This window comes from Scylla paramamosain, chromosome 2, assembly GCF_035594125.1.
Source record: "Scylla paramamosain isolate STU-SP2022 chromosome 2, ASM3559412v1, whole genome shotgun sequence".
Lineage (NCBI taxonomy): Eukaryota > Metazoa > Arthropoda > Malacostraca > Decapoda > Portunidae > Scylla > Scylla paramamosain.
The window spans coordinates 14,138,295-14,155,000 of record NC_087152.1 but is presented as its reverse complement, the minus strand read 5'-3'; the positions used below and the strand labels follow the sequence as shown (position 1 = coordinate 14,155,000).

At 37.3% G+C, this 16,706-nt stretch overlaps 2 protein-coding genes and 1 long non-coding RNA gene across 17 annotated transcripts in view; 2 read left to right on the top strand and 1 right to left on the bottom strand.

The window, feature by feature from the left end:
- The window catches only part of LOC135106927 (single-stranded DNA-binding protein, mitochondrial-like), an 11,370-nt gene extending 2,410 nt beyond the window's left edge, over positions 1 to 8,960 (top strand). The window contains exons 3-6 of the mRNA XM_064016374.1: positions 4,360 to 4,458; positions 5,362 to 5,512; positions 6,275 to 6,394; positions 6,775 to 8,960. Coding sequence (XP_063872444.1) covers positions 4,360 to 4,458; positions 5,362 to 5,512; positions 6,275 to 6,394; positions 6,775 to 6,983 — 579 coding nt within the window. The 3' untranslated portion in view covers positions 6,984 to 8,960. The remainder of the gene's footprint in view (positions 1 to 4,359; positions 4,459 to 5,361; positions 5,513 to 6,274; positions 6,395 to 6,774) is intronic.
- Positions 8,961 to 9,278: 318 nt separating this feature from the next.
- Positions 9,279 to 15,749, bottom strand: LOC135110661 (tRNA modification GTPase GTPBP3, mitochondrial-like). Of its 15 annotated transcripts, none has more exons than XM_064023293.1 (7): positions 15,623 to 15,749; positions 13,966 to 14,091; positions 13,181 to 13,318; positions 12,267 to 12,425; positions 11,316 to 11,539; positions 10,593 to 10,791; positions 9,279 to 10,199 (listed from the first exon to the last, which is right to left on the bottom strand). In XM_064023293.1, the coding sequence occupies exons 2-7, from the start codon at positions 14,075 to 14,077 to the stop codon at positions 9,445 to 9,447; spliced, it is 1,587 nt and encodes a 528-aa protein (XP_063879363.1). In that variant the 5' UTR covers positions 14,078 to 14,091; positions 15,623 to 15,749; the 3' UTR covers positions 9,279 to 9,444. The 15 variants fall into 15 exon arrangements, with proteins under 15 accessions (XP_063879363.1, XP_063879374.1, XP_063879314.1 ...); XM_064023304.1 differs by having other exon boundaries at positions 13,966 to 14,094; positions 15,623 to 15,747; XM_064023244.1 differs by having other exon boundaries at positions 13,966 to 14,094; positions 15,545 to 15,696.
- LOC135110723 (uncharacterized) lies at positions 11,355 to 13,113 on the top strand. Its single transcript, XR_010273384.1, has 2 exons — positions 11,355 to 11,493; positions 12,270 to 13,113. It is a non-coding gene; the product is annotated as an uncharacterized LOC135110723 (long non-coding RNA).
- Positions 15,750 to 16,706: the final 957 nt, after the last annotated feature.

Sequence of the window (16,706 nt, the reverse complement as noted above, 5' to 3'; positions counted from 1 at the left end):
CATATACATCACATCCGTAGCCTGCATGATACTGAAAAGACGGCTTCACTGAGCCAGTGGCATATGTATTAAGATAAATCAGTCACGAATCGGCAGAGAAGCATGTGTTAAGAGACGCAGGCTTGTGAGGTAACGTGCATGGTTTTGGTTTTAGTTTTCTGTAGTTAACTAATATATTTAGCATGCATGATACTGAAAGAACGGTTGCCCTGAGGCTGTGGCATAGTTATTTAATGCTTATGAAGGTGTGTTGGTCATGTATAGAGGATAAACAAGTATGCAGTGTGGCGGCTGCCTGGCCTTGCTGCCCCGTGGCTCTCCCTTCTCGTCCTTTACCGAGCGAAGAGTAAAGGAGGCAAGGGGAAAAAGAAAAACAGTGTCTCTCTTCAGTCTAATATCAATCTTACTTGGATTTCAACATGTTCACAGACTGACTGTTCACAACCATAGTTTAGTTTAGTTTTTCCAGGTATTAACAACTCTTGCATTGAAAGATATATTTTTCTTGGTTGTTCTGCATCTTGCGTTGGTTACCGTGTGGCAGTTCTCTTGTTCTTGTTGTTTGTATCACAGTTCCATAGGTCTGGTCTTAAAAAAAAAAAAAAAGTGGCCCTCCTCCACATTGCCCCTCTGCCCCTCTGCTGGATGTGGCAAAGGTACTGTTGAGAAAACTATAACCTGGTATAAGGCTGAGTGATGAAAATGCAAAAAAATTTTTTTACCTTAGGATAACACTTCTATACTATAATATATATATATATATATATATATATATATATATATATATATATATATATATATATATATATATATATATATATATATATATATATATATATATATATATATATATATATATATTTACTTTTTTTATATTTTTTATTTTTATTTATTTATTTATTTATTTTTCATACATTCCTAGCAGGTTTGAGTATTTCCAATAGTACAAGAAGTGATGTTGTGTTGTATAAAATGTTTTAGCAAAAATCACTCATCACACAATACTATTCATGTATCACATTTGTAGTTTATGGTCTTTGTAGGAATTGTAAAGCAGTTCATTATTACATATATTGATTAGTGGCTAATACTGAAAAAAAATAGGGATTTCACTGGAGGATAATACTTTTTTTTTACAGCATTCTGGCTATCCATTACTGGCATTAAATTCACTTACTTGACATTAAATTCACTGGACTTTGTGACATTTCTTCTTAGGGTAACTGTACCTCATACTGGCTTTTGTTTAAGTTAACATGATAGACAGCCAGTTTCATAATGTGTCATGTTTCAACACTAATATGGACAATTTTTAAACATTAGCATTTCATCTAAGAGCTAGATTTGGTTAGATTTAGACTAATTCAGTCTTTTATTTAATTTATGATCCTTTCAGTGTGTTGGTCATGATTTGAAAAAGCCTCATGTATAGTTCTTGTCCCAAAATTGTTAGACAGAGTTTATTGTCCTAATACCAACATTACAAGGTTCAACTCTATCCTTGACATCTTGGCATTATTTTCGTCGGATTCCTCCATTCACAACCTCAAATCTGTATCTTGACCTATTGCTCCAATCTCTCCTCAAAATCTCCCAAAGCAGAGGTGACTCTGGCATTTTGCTTCTGCTAATTGTAGGGACCTGAGAAGTTATTATTCTGATTTTCCTTGGAGTGACTACTGCATCCATGTCAGAGACCCGTCTCTGTGTGCTGAGCACATAACAAGAGGTGATAGTGTTGGGCATGGAGGTGTACATTCCTCACTCATTCTCTTTCCCTAAAACCTTCCAGACCTTGATTTAACACAACCTGTTCTCATGCTATACATGATAGAGCAGTGGTCCACAAAAGGTACTTGAGCCTTCCATCACCTGAATATCATGCACCTCATATTTCTGCCTTTAATCATGCCAAGTCTGTTCTCCAGCTAGCCCAAAACTCCTTCACTGATAAAAAGTGTCAAAATCTTTTAGGATCTAATTCCTCTCATGATTTCTGACACCTAGCCAAAAATATCTCCAAAAACTCTACTTCTTCATCTCTCCCTTCTTTATTTCAACCTCTTGGCACCATTGTCATCTCATTATCTCTAAAGCTGAACTCTTCACTCAAACCTTTGCTAAAAATTCCACCTTAGTTGATTCAGGGCTTGTTCCTCTCTCTCCTCCACCCTCCAACTACTTAATGCTACCCATTAAGATCCTTCACAGTAATGTTTTCCATGCCCTTCCTAGCTTTAACTTTTGAAAGGCTTATGGATCTGATGGGATCCCTTCTATTGTTTTCCAAAATTGTGATTCTGTGCTTGCACCTTGCCTAGTCAAACTCTTCCAATATCTACCTTTCCTTCCTATTGGAAGTTTGCCTACATTCAGCCTATTCCCAAAAAGGGTGACTGCTCTAATCCTTCAAACTACCATCCTATTGCTTTAATTTCTTGGCTATCTAAAGTTTTTGAATCTATCCTCAACAAGAAGATTCTTAAACATCTATCACTTCACAAATTTCTTTCTGATTGCCAGAATGGGTTCCATCGAGGCTGCTCTACTTGTGATCATCTGGCTTTCCTTACTGAGTTTGGTCATCCTCTTTTATGGATTTTAGTGAAACTTTTGCTTTTGCTGTAAACACATCAAAAGCTTTTGATAGAGTCTGGCACAAAGCTTTGATTTCCAAACTACCCTCTTATGGCTTCTATCCTTCTTTCTGTAACTTAATCTTAAGTTTCTTCTCTGACCGCTTTGTTGCTGCTGTGGTAGACAGTCACTGTTCTTCTCCAAAGTCTTTTAACAGTGGTGTTCCTCATGGTTTTGTCTTGTTACCCACTCTCTTCCTATTATTCATCAGTGATCTTCTAAACCAAACTTCTTGTCCTATCACTACTTCGCTGATGGTACCACCCTGCACTTTTCCACATCTTTTCATTGATGTCCAACCCTTCAGGAAGTAAACAGCTCACACAGGGAAGCCAAAGAATGCCTGACTTCTGATCTCTAAAATTACTGATTGGGGCAAAGCAAAATTTGTAATGATCAGTGCCTCAAAAACTCAATTCTTCCATCTATTAACTCGACACAACCTTCTAGATAACTACAGTATCTCCTCTTCAGTGACACTCAACTGCCCCCCCCTCTTCTATGCTGAACATCTATCTGTCCTTTGCTTATAATCTAAACTGGAAAGTTCACATCTCATCTCTATCTAAAACATCTATGAAGTTAGGCATTTGAATCATCTCTGCCAGTTTTTCTCACCACTGCAGCTACTAATTCTGTACAGGGGCCTTATCCATGTATAGAATATGCTTCACATGTATGGAGGGGTTCCACTCATACTACTGTTTGGAATCAAAAGGTTTTCATCTTATCAACTCCTCTCTAACTGACTATCTTCAGCCTCTTCCTTACTGCTGCAGTGTTGCATCACTTGCCATCTTCTACCACTATTTTCATGCTAACTGCTCTTCTGATCTTGTGAACTGCTTGCCTCCCCTCCTGCAGCCTTGCTGCACAAGACTTTCTTCTTTTTCTCACCCCCATTCTGTCCACTTCTCTAATGTAAGAGTCAACCAATATTTGCAATCATTCATTCTTTTCTTTGGTAAGCTCTGGGACTCCCTGCCTGCTTCTGTATTTCCTCTGTCCTATGACTTGAACTCTTTCAAGAGGGAGATTTCAAGACACTTATCCTCAGTTCTCTCTCTCTCTCTCTCTCTCTCTCTCTCTCTCTCTCTCTCTCTCTCTCTCTCTCTCTCTCTCTCTCTCTCTCTCTCTCTCTCTCTCTCTCTCTCTCTCTCTCTCTCTCTCTCTCTCTCTCTCTCTCTCTCTCTCTCTCTCTCTCTCTCTCTCTCTCTCTCTCTCTCTCTCTCTCTCTCTCTCTCTCTCTCTCTCTCTTTTCTTCCCATTCTATCTGACATCTCTATGGGAACCATGCATCGAGTGGGCCTTTTTTATTAAAAATTGTTTTTGTCCTTGGCCAGTGCCCCTCTTACATAAAAAAAGAAAGTAAACAACATCCTTCAGATAACTGTTTTCTTCCATTTAATAGCATAAAATTTGCCATTCCAAGTATTCTGATAGTCAAACTACTGAATAGCTAGGATTTTCCATTAATGAAATGCCCAAGTTGGCAGTTTTGTTGGGTTAGGTTTAATTCAAATTCATATTACCCTTAACTGTTTGGTCATTAGGAGATTGATAGATGGCAGTTGGATGACTTGAAATGGCCATTGTACTCAAGGAAAAAAATAAAGTACAATTCTCTGTGATCATTGACACTATTTTTCATATAATTACTTGGATAAATCTTTTTTGTGTCTCTTCACTTCCAGGAAATAAGTTAAGACGTTTTCCCAACAGAATGGACATGTGAGATTAAAGGAACTACACAGAAATTTTGCTTCTGCTTGGGACAGTAGTGTGCTGATCATCTGTGTTGAGGCCATGGCACTGAAGGCGGTGAGAGTGGCTGTCTTACACTTTCTGGAGAGGGAGGGAGAGAGGGTTTCACCATCAAAATGTCATATGAATGAGACCTTTATATATGTATCAATTTCTAGTAGTCTCTTTAAATGTCTTTGGCATAATATGTACTAAGTGTTTCATAAAGTACATAATTAGATAAAAACATATATTTCCCTCCAGTACTTTGTGGGTTATTAGTCCTTTTGATGTGAGGAACTGACATCCCTATTATTTACACTAGTTTCAACAGCATTATTTTGTGGACAGTACATATTTACATAAAGACAGTCTACCATCATTATGGCATAGAACATGCCTCTCAGAATGATATTATATACCTTCATAAAGAACATGAAAATAAATTTGAACAGCACTGATTGGATTTCTCAAGTTATATATATAGATATGTAGATTGATACGATTTTTATCATCAAAAAAAAAAAAAAAAAAAAAAGATAAATTAATAAATCAATAAAAAAAAGATAAAATCATTCTGAGGTGAGAATCTGCCGCTTGATGGAGTTCTCACATGGAATAATAGATTGCAAGTGACTCATTAGAATAGCCTCTCCCTTCCATATCTTTGGTGACATTTAAAGCTTTATGTTGCATATGTCATTTAGCAAAATTTATATGTGATTGAGATTTTTTCATTTTCAGTTAACTCACTTTGAATAAAATATTTTGTTATCAATAATATGTATCAGTGTGTACACCTAGCCTAATAAAAGTAATTTCAGATAATAGCTAGGAGTCTTTTCTTGCTCTAAAGAATAGTTATGTTTTGTTTCATTACACAGGTTGTGAACTGGATTTGCTATATATTTTATGTATCTTTGTGTTGATTGTTTCATTTCATAGTTACCTACTTATGGTTACCATTGTGTTTGCCTTCAGATACATGGCATGGGTGGAATGGTGCGACAGCTGTGTGTTGCTGGATGGTCAGTTGGGCAAGCATCTGTGAGCCGGGCACTGCACATTTCCTCACAGCACCACAATGAAGACAATGACATGCAGATTCAGAAAGTAGAGCGCCTTGAAAAGTGTGAGTATCTACCATGGGAAATTGGAGTGGACATGTTAGCTAAATAGATGATTCTCTCATTCATTTGTTAAGTATGATATGAATTTGGGTTATTAATCTTATTCTGTTACCATTGACTGATTGCTTTCATTCCTTCTTAGTTTCATTATATTTTATTGCATTTGTTGTAAATTGTTATAGTCCTAAACTTGCAAACCACATTCTTTGTGGGGCTATCAGTAAGAGGTACCAAATGCAGTCATTGAAAGTTATTTTTTTATTCATGTTTCCCTTGTATATGTAAAATTAAAATGCTTAAAATATACATTATATGACTTTGCATTTACTGCTCATGTTGTTTGGCATCCAAGAAAACCAGAAGCTACACATAGTGAGGATAAGAATGTAAGGGTGTTTGGATACTGTGGTACAGGAGACTTGGAAGTAGGCCTACTGCCCAGCAATGTGACAGCAAACCAGTACCAAGGACTGTCTTCTAATTATATAGTCTGGCCATTTGAAAGATGTCAAGCAGGTGGATAGAACTATGTAATGACTTTGTAGCATGTAGTACATAAGCTCATTCAGCTGAAAAGTTTGTACCACTGTAAGCTTACCTTTCTTACATAACATCCTGCTTATATTGGTTTTATATGAGAAATATGTCAGGATCAGTTTCAGAATTATGATAACTTTACACATGCCTCATTAAGTTAAGTTATGGATTTTACAGCCTAGCTGCTATAGATGATAATAAAAAGAGGGACAAAATTTTTATTCCAGCCCTGAACCAAGTGATGCTGTTAGGACGGGTAGGAGGTGCTCCAGAGAAGAGAGGCACAGAGGAACATCCAGTGGTCACCTTCTCAGTTGCCACACACACCAACTATCGCAAAGGAGAAGGTAAGATTGCCTCTTGTCGCTCCCCAACTGTATCATGTTAGTTCAATAGCCAGTGCCTCAACCCAATATTTTACCATGTGAAATGGTCATTGTCCTGAGACTCAGGGTTATTTCCTGTTTTGTCATAGGAGGTGACAAAAGGAAAGGAACAAGGCAAGTGGGGTGCCTTACTCAATATAAGTTCCCTACTATGTGACAAAGTGAAGGATGTCTGTATGTGTGTATGTGTTTTGTTTATGGCCATGTGTGGATGGGTTTGTGTGTATGTATCGTGGTGTGTGTGTGTGTTTATGAATGAGTGGGTGCCTTAGCTCTGCTACTCCAATTGGTAAGAATGTCAAATTTAAAATATCTGATGTTTACTGTGTTCATTTGGGCAGATTTGATCCAGCAGACAGATTGGCACCGGATTGCAGTGTTCAAGCCATTCCTGCGTGAGTCAGTGTACCGCTACCTGACTCGGGGCCAGCGTGTGATGGTGCAGGGCAGGATTGGTTACTTGGAGCGCCGGGATCCAGAGAACAACCAGCTCATCATGAAGACTGCCACCATTGTAGCAGAGGATGTTATTTTCTTCAATAAAACGTAGCCAAGTGGTTTTTAAAAAAAATTGTGTGTGCTATCATGATGCTAAGAGGACTTGTAGTGTGATCATGACAGTCAATGGTTTTAGATTGGTCATTGATCATAGTATCTTTGGATTTTCCTTCGATGAAGGAATTTCACTAATGTGAACTGACTCCAGGAAAGCTCCATCATCCATCCCTTCTAATTGTTACTCAAGTGTTGTGGCAGGAGAATCTTCATACCCAGCAGTAACCTATATAAATATGTAATTATGATACATATACGTATATCTTTTTGATCTGATACACATCTCCCGTATTTCCTGTTTATAATGTGCACCTCAATTTTGAAGAGATAATAAAAATAATTCATATGAACTATTTTGCCATCATGTTCATTCTCTCCATTTGTTTTTACTATGATGACTAGCACACTATCTGTAGAGCAGTACATTATTGTTATTATTAACATTTACTTTACAAGTACAGATTCAGTTCAGAATACAGATTGGTAATGTCTTGTCAGATAGCATGTCTGCTATAATTTTCATTTCTTGATCTTCCAGTTTTTAACTTGTCATGCTCAAGCTCATCACTCACAAAATCAGTCTTCATTACACTCCATTTCTAAGAAGCATTTGCATAGCTGGGCATGATAATGAAAAAAATTTATCTCGATAACCAATAAATTGATAACAATAACCTTATCGTCAATAACCTATAATTGATAACTGGTGATAGATTTATTGCCCAGTAACCAATAACCAAAAATTGATAAAGCTAAAATTCCAACACTAACAACAACAATATTGCTATTTTAAGTAAAATTATTGATAAATCCAAATCTTTATTTCTATCTTTTAGAAAAACTTCAAAAATCTTAAAAACTGTTTTAAGTAAAATAACTATATTTGATTTTTAAAATTAAAAGCTTAAACATGCTCATATTCTAAAAACTAAAATTATCGATTATTGCTAGTTTGGAACCAAAAGTACTGGTGATACTGATTAATTGATAACACAGAAAAAATGATTATAGGATAAATGATGACCCAATATTGTTATCGCAATAAATTATTGCAATAATTTATCAAGACAACGCCCACCTATGAGCATTTATCAGTTCTGTTGCCAGGAAAATGAGTACACACAGAATGTCTGTTTTGCATAAATGAAAAAGAACATGTAGGATGACAATCAGTGTGACAGCAGCAGTCTAGTGACAAGGCAAGAGTTGCTGATACAATTTTTACTTGTTGCATTATGATTGTCACCCCAGGTAAAGGGAATTTGCACACCCTCTCACCTTGATGTATTACCAATCATTTAAAATCTTCATTTATGTTAAATTACTGTTAATTTTCCTTTATGTTAGCCTTCCATTGTTGCTAGGTGTTGACATTGCAGTGTATAGGTAAATGCAGCAAGTGTTCTTATGACCCCCTATACTTGACTTTATGATCAAGCAAGCAATGTGGATAATGTTTCCATAATAATTATGTACTGCACAGTCTTCATTATATGTGTGGTGTACAAATTCCCTACAGCAAGTGTTTTGCACAGGATGTAGGAAAAGATATCATGGTGGTCAGGCAACTATTTGGATGAAATATCACTTGAACTTACTTCCGTGTACTCAAATGAAGATGAGTAACTATGAATACTAGCTTGTGTCTACTTCTCTGTCATGTTCCACCAAACTTGACAAAATTACTGAAACATTCAGATGTGCCACAGGGTGTGCAAACGTGGTATATGCGTATATTGTTAATGAGTTTCTTCAGAATAGTACATGCCATCACATTAAGGATAAGGGCCAAGAAGGAATCTGATGCACAGTGTTGAACTGTTCAAAATGCTAAAAAATTTAAGCTAAAGGAAAACTTTTATCCTATAACAGGAAGCATGAGTACATTTACCCATTTATGGAAATAATATTGACTTGTTTGAAAATCTTATTATTATGTAGGTAAATATTTGAAAATATTCTTTTTGTTTAATCAAAATTTTATTATCCTTACTACTACTACTACTACTACTACTGCTACCACCACCACCACCACCACCACCACCACTACAAAAACTACTACTACTTGTCATTTATTTACACAGCTTCCAATAATTTAAATTGCTCTATCCACAGCACTGTTACACCACCACTGCAAGTTTTGTGTCATTACATTCCCTGGGTAAGTCAAACTTCAATCATTCCTTTTTATCAGGGTTTACTTTCTTTTTAAGTATGCTATTTCTACCATCTTAATGGGTTGGCTCATATTGTTTTCATTGATCTTTAGAGGGCAATCATGACTGTGTAATGGGAAATCGTGCCTTTAATGAATCACACTGTAGTAGTTAAAATTTCATCATCCTTATTTGAGTATGATATAATAAAGCACCTTATATGAATCTGCAAGGAATACAAGATTAGTTTAATTCTTCTTCTTCTTATTTTTATTTATTTATTTATTTATTTATTTTTTGTTATTTTCCAATGCAAAATGCTGAGAATATATGATCTAATACATCTTCTGAAGTGATGTGGCCTGTGACATACCCAAGGCTGGTGGCTGCTCGCTGTAGAAGATGGGCCGCCACTACCACTGTGTCCTCTGATTGCAGCAAGTTATGGTCTTCTTGCATCTCAGGTACTACATGATCCATGTGTTCTTGGTAATTAGGTTGAAGAACAAGATTAAGTGTTTCCAAACAAGAGGAGATGTGAGTCCTGTGTCGTGCAGCTGTGAGTGTTGGATTCTCAGCTGTTCCCATGTCACACAAAGAGCCACAGAGGACAGTTAATTTCTCTAAAAATGTATGAAATCCTTCTTGTGTTTTTAGTGACATTACAGAACATGAATTTTCCAAGGCATTTTGTATTAGTATTTTGTTTTCCTCCTCAATAAGATCAATTTTATTTATCACTGTGAGGAAATACTGATTCTCTATCCACTCTGGAGACTGTTCACTTGTTTCATCTTTTTTCATGATCTCCAAACTAATTAGATGACTCCTAAGGTACTCATGCCACTTGAATGTTTCATTTTTTATGGCTGAGAGTACTTCTGGGGCTTCAAGTACAACAATTGCTAAATCTGCTTTATTTGCTCTGGCCAGTGCCCGGCACACACCCTCAGACTCCACTGGATCCTCAGTATTTCGCAGTCCTGCAGTATCACTGAGAACAACTGGGTAACCACCAAGATCAACAACAGTCTGTACCACATCACGTGTTGTGCCTGATCAAAAAAAGGATGAATATCATATCTTTGAAAAGTAAAGATTTCTTGGTCTGGAAATTAACACTCACATGCAAAGAAACATGTTCCTCATTACTAAAACTGTCAGCTAAGAGTTTAGTAAATTTTCCATTCTATTAATCTTCATTCTCAAATACTCACGACAAAGAAGCTAAGTTTAACTTTCTGTAGAAAAGCATGATTCTAAAATTCACTTGTTTTACAAATTTTCAACCTTTTCTTTAAAAAATTTCAGTTTCCTGAGCTTTCCAGAACTTAAACACTAAATACTGAGTAACCAGAATTTCTGTGGCCTATAAACATGGTCTTACATAAGTGCCTGAGCAGTAAAGATCACATGAATGGTTTTGTAATGGCAGCCAGTGCACCCACCTGGTATTGGTGAGACAATAGCTGTTGGTCTCTGGGTGAGTGCATTGAGGAGGCTGCTCTTGCCCACATTTGGCTGTCCCAGGATTGCCAGTTGTAGTCCACTCCTTAGCCTTTCCCCTCGCCGGCTGTCTGCCAGGTGGTGTTGCAAGTCCTGAACCAGTTGCTGAAGTTTAACCATCACCTCCTCTACCACACCTTCCTGTAACATAAAACACAAAATGTCATATACATCCATTTCTTTTTCTCAGCTGAAGCCAAGAAAACTATTCTATGTCAGAGTATGATTCAAAAGGTTTAAGCCAAATACTTAAAATGTGCAAATTCATCCATACTAAGATAATAAGATAATGTGCACTTACTGTTTAAGAAAAGTATTTACACACATGCTGTTCTTAATGTGCTTTTTTGGAAATTTTCTCCAGTGAAATGGGATGACAAAGTAGTGTGGGATATAAGAGAGAGAAAAAAAGGACAAGAAAATTAAAGCATATGAGGACATGAATAAAAGAAGAATTCTGTCACAGCCATCCCCTGGGAATTCTTAAGAACAGTCATCAGATATAGATGGACAGACACTTTCATATGACAAGCACTTCTTGGATACTTCATTTGTTTTATCTAATAATTCTTCTGAAGGCAATAATCAGTCAACAGGTTTTCTTCACCTGTTAAAGTAGTGATATTCTTTAACACAAGGGATGTGTATAATAGTTGCAGCCTTGCCTCTATGTTTTCATCCTCACTGAAGTCAATGTATGCTTCAAGACTGGCCCGGCACTGCAGCAAAGACTGCCTCCACCTGGTGTACAAGTGGGCTAGAGCTCCCTCCATCTGCTGGAGTGCCTGTTTGCGCTGGGCCTCTGTCTCAGCATGGATCAAGTCACCAAGCCCCTCCACACTGGTGAGATCAAGCTTCCCTTGGTAGAAAGCTCTCTTGGTGAAGTCACCTGGATGAATAAATCTATCAATAGGGGTGTTAAGATACATTTACTGTGAAAGGAATAGGTGAGGCAAGGCACCCACATCCAAATACTGACTCTCATAATCACATCCACAGGTGTTCCCTGAGAATAAATTACATACAATCATATCTTAGACTCTAGGATCTATAAGAGAGAGGAATGACCACATAACATACTCAGGTCTCTCTACATCTTGGCCTAACGCTAACATTGTCTTATCTCCACTTCACCATAATAGACCCATTCACTTTCTCTCACTGGACATGATCAATCAATCAAACTAGATGTGGATGAGCCTCCTCGTGCATTTAATTAACCCATTCACACATGCTCTCTATTCTAGACTGTTATGCGCAGTAACTCTTCCTTCCTTCATAGACATCCTTCTTGCATTTAATGTTCTTTTCACACCATTTCCATCACTTTGGCCTGCCACACTAGTTTTTCCATCTCCAACTACCCACATCACTTGTCCTCTTCAACAGTCATTTCAGAAACTTGCATTTCTGACTAGGGATGCTAGGTGAAAAGATAGATGATAGATTCAGAGCAAGTTTAATGAATCTGTTTAATTTTCAGTTTTGAGTCCTGATGCTCCATGAAACACAAAAATACTTTCAAAGCAATACCACATAAAAACATTTTGTGACCAAGATTAACTTCCTTGCATTTGTTGAATGAATTGCTCATGATGATGCTTCATGCCACCCACCAGGTTGAGCTGGAACATATCCTGGCAGAGTGCCAAGGGCGGCCAGCACAGCAGCAATCACAGCAGGCCCTCCATGGATGTGCAACTCACAGCTGTCCTCCCCTGTAAAGCTGTGGGGTCCTGGGAACCACAAAACCAGCCCACGGTCCAAAGCCTCTCCTGTGAAATTACATCATACTATAATCATTGGTGTATTTCAGAAAATATGTTTAAGCATAATTTTTAGGGAATAATTGTACAGGATTGTACTCAATTCTTCTTCCCAACCTTACCTTGTTTTGTATCAATGCATTTGCTCATTCCCATCCCATCCCCCCAACTATTTCCTATTCCTCTCCCTCAATCCTTCAGTACCTATGCACAACCCTTCCCTTTCTACTGAATTCTTTGTTTCCAAAGAACAGATACACAAGAAAAGCCCCTTCTTCTCCAATTCTTCTCTCATTCCCAGCTTAGTGATCCACCTCTCCACTTAATTTTTCACCATATTATCCATTGTAGTTCAATATACATAATAAGGTATGAAATCTTTCCAAATATACAAGCTATGGCCTGTCAGAGATTGTCTGAAGCTCATCATAGTTTTTAAACTTCTGTTCCTTTCTGAAGAACTCCCACATTATAGCCATGATAGATGTACTGTTGAGAAAATTCTAACCTGGTATAAGCCTAAATGATGAAAACACATAACTATGTGTCTATTTTTTTACCTGAAGATTAACACTTTTCTGTGCTGTTAAAATAGTTCACTAGTTTTCCTTTTTCTTTTGTTTCATGCATTTCTTATACCAGGTTAAAGTTTTCCTAATAGAAGTACATGATCAAACAAAATAAATAAATCACTGTTTACATATCTTTAAAAAGCAAAATAATCTTTAATCATTTTAAGACAATACAGTGGAGAAGTTTTATACCTGTGGTGGGATGCACAATGCGGCGCAGAGTGGCAGTGCGTGGCCGTGGGAGGGTAGCAGGGTGGGTCATGCTAGTAAGTGCATAATTGGCTTGCTCTCCTGATACCCGCACCACACCTACACCACACTTGCCTTGACCTACAGAATGATGAGTATTGACTAACACAACATCTATGATAGTTTTGATATTTCTGTACCTCCTATGAAAATATCATATATCTTTACTCTTCTTTAATTCTGAGGTAATAAAAATGTGTAAGATAACTAATGAAAGCAAAAAAGACTGATTTCTTGAGAAGTGAGGAACTAAATAGATCTATTACTATTGACTATGACCACGAATATATAATTATAGACATAACATAATGGTTGGCGACAAAAATTCCTGATTTACAAGAAAATTTTACTTGGTATTAGCACACTCCCACTGTGAAAAAGATTGTAATATGCATCTAAAGACTGGATAAGAAAGTCCCTCTCCTTCCCTGTCAGACAATTCTGTGACTACTACTGCTGAGTGAGGCTTCTAGGTCACAGGATCATAAGGTGAATATGGGATATTTATTGCTTCCCATTTTACCTACAGTAGGTATCATATTACAAAAGATATTCCCAGGCAGGCACAAGTTCTCTTCCTTTCAGCATTCATGGCTTATAATGAAAACACACATACTGAAAAAGTCATACTTAGACAACTGGCTATGATGTCTTCAAAATTAGTACTGTGTTTTAATATCTAGTTGCAATAACATGTGAAAATAAACTGAAATATAGAGCTGTCATACCTGAGGAGAGTGCAAAGACTGTGGAAGCTGCACACCTGGAGGGCCTCTCCCAGTGTAATGCCAGCAGGGCACTCTGCTGCCTTACAGCTCCTCTCACTGCAGTCCTCAGCATCCCAGCTCACTATACTACTAGAAGAAACCAAACACCATAAAATACTGCATCTAAACTTGCAATAAGACTTTTAAAAGGACATCAACATAACTTTTTGTTCCTTTAAAGAATTAAGTGTAGATTTACTATACTGCTACTACTACTACTACTACTACCACTGATAATAATAACATGGCTGCTCTCACTACAGCTCTCAGTATTCCAGCTCATCATGGTAGTGGAAGACATCAAAGACTACATTTAAACTGGTAATGTGGCTTTTTAAAAGGACTTCAGCTTTATTTTTTTGTTCCTTTAAAGAATGCAGATATACTGTTACTATAACAATAATGATGATGATGATGATGATGATGATGATGATGATGATAATAATGATAATAATAATAATAATAATAATAATAATAATAGTAATAATAATACGTAAATCAATACAATAACCTGGTACTAGTACACTTAATCTATGGTGGAAGTGAGGAATGAGTGTCCTCTACCTCCCACAGGTCAATCTCTCTTTCTTCTTTTGTGGCAAAGCAGAATGGGAATTCTTTTCCCTTTCATGCTCTCACAGGTATTTTCTTTTATACTCACTTTCTCATTTAGAAAGGATTAATATTAATGTGTTTGGAGTCCATTGAAATGACTCTCCTTTCCTAGCTACACCTCTATGCATCTACTGAGGCCCCTTTCCAGCCTTTTTCCTCTGTGGAAATCTCAGTTTGTGGTGCACTGGGAAGGAGAGGAAAATTATTCCATGAAACTACATATTTACTTATTCTGGAAGTTATCATATACAAGGAAATTATGTTTTTAAAGGGATGTGTCTGTTTTTGTAGCCTCTTTTAAAGGAATATGTTTTGTTTTGGTGGCTATTTTCAAAGGCTATACTCATTTTGCTTATTTGGAAGTCATTTAACTGAATGCAGTGATATTTTATTTATTGTGGAAATTTACTTTGCAAGTTGTTTTACTAAGTTACTGGTAAAATAGATGGTAAATTTATATAAGTGGTCCTGTCTAACATTTTTGGATGAAACTACATTTTTCTGGTAGATTTTGATGTGCTTTGAATGAATTTAGTAACCATTTCTGCCACAATTCATTTATTTTTTCTTTATATACCCCCCTCTGCTCACACACAAGTAAAAACGCATAAATTCATAAAAAAAAGAAAATAAATAAATAAATAACCTAATCTACCTTAACGGTAAATCTGATAAAAAATTAATATCTCAGGGACGAACAATTTGCAAAGATAAAAATACACACCATTGTGTTGTTCGTGACCCAAATACTTCACTGAGAATAATGTTTTCTTTTGCCGTGAGACGGGTGGCCTTGTACATTAATACCAAATAGACACATTCTGTCCTGCGATGGGTATTTACAGTATCAGTGATTTAAAGGTGCATAGTCTTTTTAATTAAATAACTTACACATTAAAAACTCACAAAATGTATGGAAGCTTACTTCTAAAGTTTTGATATTTTTGCAATACTTTTTCATTACTAACTTCCTCAATGTTCAGTCTTTTCCTTACTGTTGCACCTGAAATATAGGCTGATTCACCTAACACACCGACCCGGAGTGTGGCTCGCAACACACGTTTGTTTACATCTGCCTTGATCTTGATCTTGATCTTGATGGTACAGGTGGCACAGGATCACTCCTGAGCCAGGCCTTTGGATCGGCAACTCCTGTAGAAAGGGGGGGAAAAAAAAAAGAGAAACGAACAGCATCCTCTATCCTAATTGTTCATACACCTGGCACGCCACATTCTCTCCAGAAACTCTTTCACCGCCTCAATCATCCTTTCATTGGCCTCTCTACACAGTCCCAGCAACAACACCATCCATTCCTTTCCTGTCTTCTCCACTCTTTCATTCCTATCATGCCCTAACTCAGTCAGTATCACTTGCATCATCTCATTCCTGTCTCTGGCATACTGCACACACTCCAGCACCACATGTTCCACCGTCTCATCCTCTCCCATGTCACACATCTGGCACACTTTGCTGCGGGACTCAGACCACCTGTAACTCCTTGCATTCACATCCATACACTGTGCCCTCGCTCGGAAGAGAAGATCACCGCCCAGGCTTCCATCATACCACCTTTCATACCTCGGGGCCTCTTTCTCCTTGTACCATTCCAGGGTCTTCTTTCTTTCCATCTCATTCTTCCATTCATTCAGTCCCACACATTTCACTTCTTTGTCTATCTCATTCTTCCATTTTCTCACATCCCATTCGGCTCCCACTCTTCCTCCTCTTGTTACCACCCATTCACGCTCATTTTGATTTCTACCAGCCATTCTTATCGCCCACACAACTTGCAATCCATTCCTGTCTGTCATTCTCATGCATCTCTTCCTCCATTTGCTTCCACTTTCATTCCACAGGTACACCTTCCTTGCTATTCTTGCATCATCCATTCTCTCAAGCCTAATGTTGTACCTAAGTGTGGCTTTTGTCAGTCTTTCTCTGAAGGTGCTCCATCCCATGTCACCTCTCAAGGCTTCAACTGCTGTGCACCTCGGTGCACTCAGTGCCATCCTTGCTACTCTATTCTGGCCCACTTCTAACTTATCAATTTCACTTTCATTCCATGCAATCACATCCATACCATACAT